The 5,000-nt window shown below is 41.2% G+C and overlaps 1 protein-coding gene across 2 annotated transcripts in view; it reads right to left on the bottom strand.

The window, feature by feature from the left end:
* The window catches only part of LOC143035738 (uncharacterized), a 358,135-nt gene that overhangs the window by 175,581 nt on the left and 177,554 nt on the right, over positions 1 to 5,000 (bottom strand). For both annotated transcript variants that reach the window (XM_076202648.1, XM_076202649.1), the window contains exons 9-11: positions 4,081 to 4,271; positions 2,771 to 3,180; positions 181 to 740 (exon numbers count right to left, since the gene is read on the bottom strand). In XM_076202648.1, the coding sequence (XP_076058763.1) occupies positions 181 to 740; positions 2,771 to 3,180; positions 4,081 to 4,271 (1,161 nt within the window). The remainder of the gene's footprint in view (positions 1 to 180; positions 741 to 2,770; positions 3,181 to 4,080; positions 4,272 to 5,000) is intronic.

Genomic DNA, 5,000 nt, shown 5'->3' with positions numbered 1-5,000 from the left:
AGATGAGCAGTCCTTCACCAAAAATATATTTCTCTTTTTCATCTACAAAATGTACTACAAAACAACTACGATATTTCACAAGAACGTGGTCAATGTCTATGCTGATGAAGTCATGTGTTGTCTATTTTTGCTCGAGTGATCTTTCCGTGACAACAATTCTTGGTGCCTACTTCTTCTCACCTGATCGTAATTTCTTCCATGGGGGGTCGGATAGAGCAAAGAAAATCCCTCTCTCTTTTCCTCTTCTTCCTCTTTATTCTTTTCCCTGCTCTCTTCTTGTTCCTCTTTACCTCTGCCCTCTCTCTCTCCTCCTGTCTTTACGTCCTCCTCCATCTCCAAGCGATCTGTTTTCTGGTTACTTTTGTTATATTCGTCTTCTTGTTTCTTCATTTCTTCGATCTGGTCTGCGATCTCTCCAGCAGCCTTTTCTTTCCCCCAACTTTCCTCCCTTTTCTCCCCAACCCACTGCCATCTCCCCCATGTGTAGCCTTCCCCCCACCACCAACTTTGACCCCTCTTTCCCTCGGCTTCCTCTTCTTCCGCATTTTTTCTGAACTCAATCGCTGCGTCGTTTTTCGAAATTGTGTCGTTCTTGGGAATGGCAGTTCCTTTTGAAGACTGAACTTCGGGTTCTTCCGTTCTGAAGGCGCTCGTCTCCCGGCAGGTGTCCAGGAGGTAAGAGACGTCGTGAGGGGTCAGGCAGAGCTCGTGAGAGATGAGGCAGTTCACTCCAACAACACCTTCAGGGAAAAGGAAGGAATATGCAGTCAATCATCACGTTACACTACAATACACACCACTATACACACGACCCCACCGACTTCCACAGATAAAAAATTTCCCCTTCTCCATCCGGAGGCACAGCCTCGATGGTCCAGTGCCTAGTCTCCGGAACAAAAACAACTTAAGAAAATATTACAAATCCTTAAACTAAGATATATGGCAGTGTTCGGGAATGAGCTACTGGGACCTTAGAATTAAAAGTACTAGATTCCTCCACCCAAGTTAGTGAAGCCAGAAGTTAATGTTCGAACTGCGTCATGGCTTTGTTGTGCTAATCGAAAATTTCTTAAACCCTTAAGGACTCTAGCCACGGTGCAATCTGATCTTGAGGCCGCCTGACAGATCTAGTCGGATCCGACAAGATTGGATTGTGTATGTAATGATTTTCGTTTGCTCGACAGAGATTTATGATCCAGTTTCCTCGGATCAGAGCAGATCTGTCCGGTGGCCTCAGGACCAGATCGTAACATGGATGGGGTTCCGGGCACTGACGCCTTTCAGAGACAACAACAACAAAAAAAAAAAAAAAAAAAAAAAAAATCCGTTAGCCAGAACAGTATCGTTAAAACAGACACTGAACCCACTTTGGCCTCAAGATTCGCCGAGTGAAAACTCGCAGCCCTAGTTCTACTCTATTTTTCACTCCCACTCCTCTCTCAGATTTTCTTTGTACTCCTCCTTTTCTTTCTCATTTAAGCAGTTCACTCTAAGCAACTCCCTACCTTCTGTCCTTCTCCTCTTTCTCCATCTATCCTCCACTCTCAACTTACCTTCCACCAAAAAATTATCTGATATTCCCCCACTCCTTCAACTTAGAACATGTACATCCTTAACTCTTCATATTATAGTCCTAGTTACCACTATATAGTCCATTAACACTATCTACCACCCTTCGATCCACCACCCTCTCCCATGTGTACTTATGCTTGACTTTTTTCCTAAACACTGTATATGTTCTCATCAACTCTCTTTCTAGATATATCTCCACCATCATCTCTCCACTACGATTTTTTCCTGGAACTCCACACTTCCCATCAACTCCGTCTATTGATTCATTTCCTACCTTAGCATTAAGATCTAATACCACTACATTGACATTTTTCCCTAATCCCTCTATGCACTCATCCAAAAAACCTCCCTTTCCTCTACACTCTTCTCATTACCAGGCCTGTATGCACTTACAAAAAACCCTTTACTACATATCCTTAGGGCCCTTAACATGAATCCGATAATCATTCCAGACTTGATTCTTGTATTGTGAGCTGAATGAAAATTAATGTAATAAGAACATAGGAACATAAGAATGAAGGAGACTGCAAGAGACCATAAGGCCTACACTAGGCAGCTCCGTATCCATCACCACCTGTCATCCCCATCCATAAAGTTTGTTTGTTGGTTTTCTGTACATTTTGAATTTTATCGCGTTATCTGTTTTCTTTACTACAGTATCCAAAAGAGGAATTTCATAATCTATTTCTTCTTCTTCTAACTGGGTTAATTTCTGTCTCAAATTAACGAACTCGGGTACCATTACTAGAACATCATCGACGTACCACCACCAATGTGTATCTTTACCCATGAGTTTGATGTAGCTGGTACTTTCCAATTCTTTCAGATATAGACATGCTACCACTGAGCTAAGGGGAGAACCCATGGCTAACCCACTATGCTGAAAATAATCTACGCCATCGACCATGACGGGGCCGAAGTTGATACATAGAGAAACCAAATCGATGAAGTCTTCGTCACTGACAGCTTATTTTCACTCAGATCTCTTACAACTTTTTTTTAACTGCATTTAACGCTTCTGTGTGCACCAATGTTCTCTTAAGGGATTTCGCTAATGCTTTGGCAAATCTATGTGGAGCTGATCCTATTCCCGATGTTATGGGTCTCATCGATATAGCAACTAGGTAAATACATCTAAAGAAATTCATCTATGTAAACATAACTAAGGAAATACACACATATCAGTCTTGATGCTCACCATAGGAGTCGGCGATGTCATCTAAGGCTGCTCCCACTTCAGCAGCGCAGCTCCTTGAAGAAGTCACAAGCCGAAGAAGGTCTCTTGCAAGACTGACTCGTCCCACAGACTTGATGTCATCTCCAGTCCACGGAGAAGATGAAGGAGAAGAATAGGACGAAGAGGAAGAGGAAGTGGATGAGGAAGATGACGAGGAGGTAGAGGACGGGGAAGAAGAGGACGAGGAGGTAGAGGATGAGGAAGTATACGAAGCTGAAGAGGAGGACGAGGACGACGACGAGGAAGAGGAGGAGAGTTGTGATGGAGTTGTAATGGACAAGTCAGGGTTTCCGTTGACGTGAAGAATGACTGGATGGTAACTGCTGTTGTAGATGAGGTCGATGCTCAGCAGCTGAAAGCATCCAATGCACCTATGGACGGGAAAACAGCTGCACTAACAGCTGGGGACAATCGAACATGACGCGTGACATTTAGACAATGCAAATGCATGTTTTTCGTTGTTGTTGAAGAAATGAAAATTTGCTATAGAATTATATTGCTGGCGTTAATAATGGGTACCTTGATGTAGTCGTTGAGTGGACATCAGATTTGATCATCTCCTCATCGTTCGCCTTCAAAGCCCATCAACATCTTCACTCTCATCTGGATCTGACTCTTAGTCTCCGGATTGAATCCATTACCCATAAACTCTCATTCTTTTTTATTTACTATTGCTATGATTATAATTTATTTAATTGTATTTTTTCTTTTACAAAAGAAAAGCTATGAGGTAACAACTGCTGTTCTTTTTCCTTTGTCATGTAAACAGCCCCTACACTCATTCATAACAGCAACCCAACTTTTCTTCCCGGTGAGATCTACAAAAGGGCCCTAAGACAAGTGTATTGTAATCGTTGATGGAAAGTAGTAAAACGCGGTCTCTTGAAGGCCGTATATTTATTATTTTCCATCAATGTTGTAGTCGCATATTTAGCAATACAACACCTGCGGACTTCCGTAGGGGCACAGATCTACCACCCTTCGATCCACCACCCTCTCCCATGTGTACTTGTGCTTGACTTTTTACCTAAACACTGTGTATGCTGCCATCAAAACTCTTTTTAGACATATCTCCACCATCAACTCTCCATTACGATTTTTTCCTGGAACTCCACACTTCTAGTGTAAACTGTATTTTCCGCTCTACATTATTTAACTGGGTTAATTTCTATCTCAAATTAACGAACTCGGGTACCACTACGAGAATATCATCGACAGCACAGGTCTCCGGTCCGGGGAACCCGGAATAACAACAGCAACTGACTACCCACCTGGATCTTCCTTTCCTGCCCTTCCCCTCCGCCTGGAGAGGAATTCGGGGGGGCAGGAGCGTGTCCGCCGCCAGCAGGAGTGCCGTGAGGGCGTGCTCCGTGTTCCGCGCCAGAGCGACCGTGGCTTGAGCCCCTTGCGTCCGGTACAGCCATCGCAAAAGTTCCAGCCAGGTCCAAATACGCTCTCGAATCTAGATAAGTGAAAATAACTATAGATTAATAAAGGTAAATAAACGAATATAAATAGGTAATTATGAATAAATTGAGAAATAAATAAATAGATGAATAAACAAATAGATTGATAAAAATCAGATAGATAAACACAAATAAACAAAATCAAAATTGATTAATAGAAAATGAATAGATAAGTAAATAGGTAAACAAACAAACAAATAATGATTAGGTAAATAGATAAATAGAATAAACAAATATATTAGATAAAGACAAATAAATTGATGAATTTGATGAATAAATTGATTACATAAGCAAAAAAGTAAATAAACAGATGCAACACATAAAACCATGTAAGATTAAACAAGTATATGACCTTCGCGGTTGAAAAAAAGAATCAGAAGATTTATCCTTGTATAAGCCAAGTAGAATCACTTGGTGTCTGCCAAAACGAAATAGTCAAAGCAGTTATTCGGCCTTAAAAAGTTAATTGAAAAAATGAGCCTTTAATGTTCAAAGGATTCTTTAAGCTGAATGATATCTGCCATCACTCACTGCCAATAGTCAAAGCAGTTGTTCGGCCTTAAAAAGTTAATTGAAAAAATGAGCCTTTAATATTCAAAGGATTCTTTCAGCTGAATGATATCTGCCGTCACTAAGAATAAAATAGCTAAAAATAATAGATAATAGCTTCGAGTATGTATTGATTCTAAATGTTGCGTTTCAGGGATACTAGTTGGGAGCTTCTA

Source organism: Oratosquilla oratoria, chromosome 19 (genome assembly GCF_046742065.1).
Source record: "Oratosquilla oratoria isolate Oo_2021 chromosome 19, ASM4674206v1, whole genome shotgun sequence".
Lineage (NCBI taxonomy): Eukaryota > Metazoa > Arthropoda > Malacostraca > Stomatopoda > Squillidae > Oratosquilla > Oratosquilla oratoria.
The sequence above is the reverse complement of the archived record's forward strand: the minus strand, read 5'-3'. Positions and strand labels throughout refer to the sequence as shown.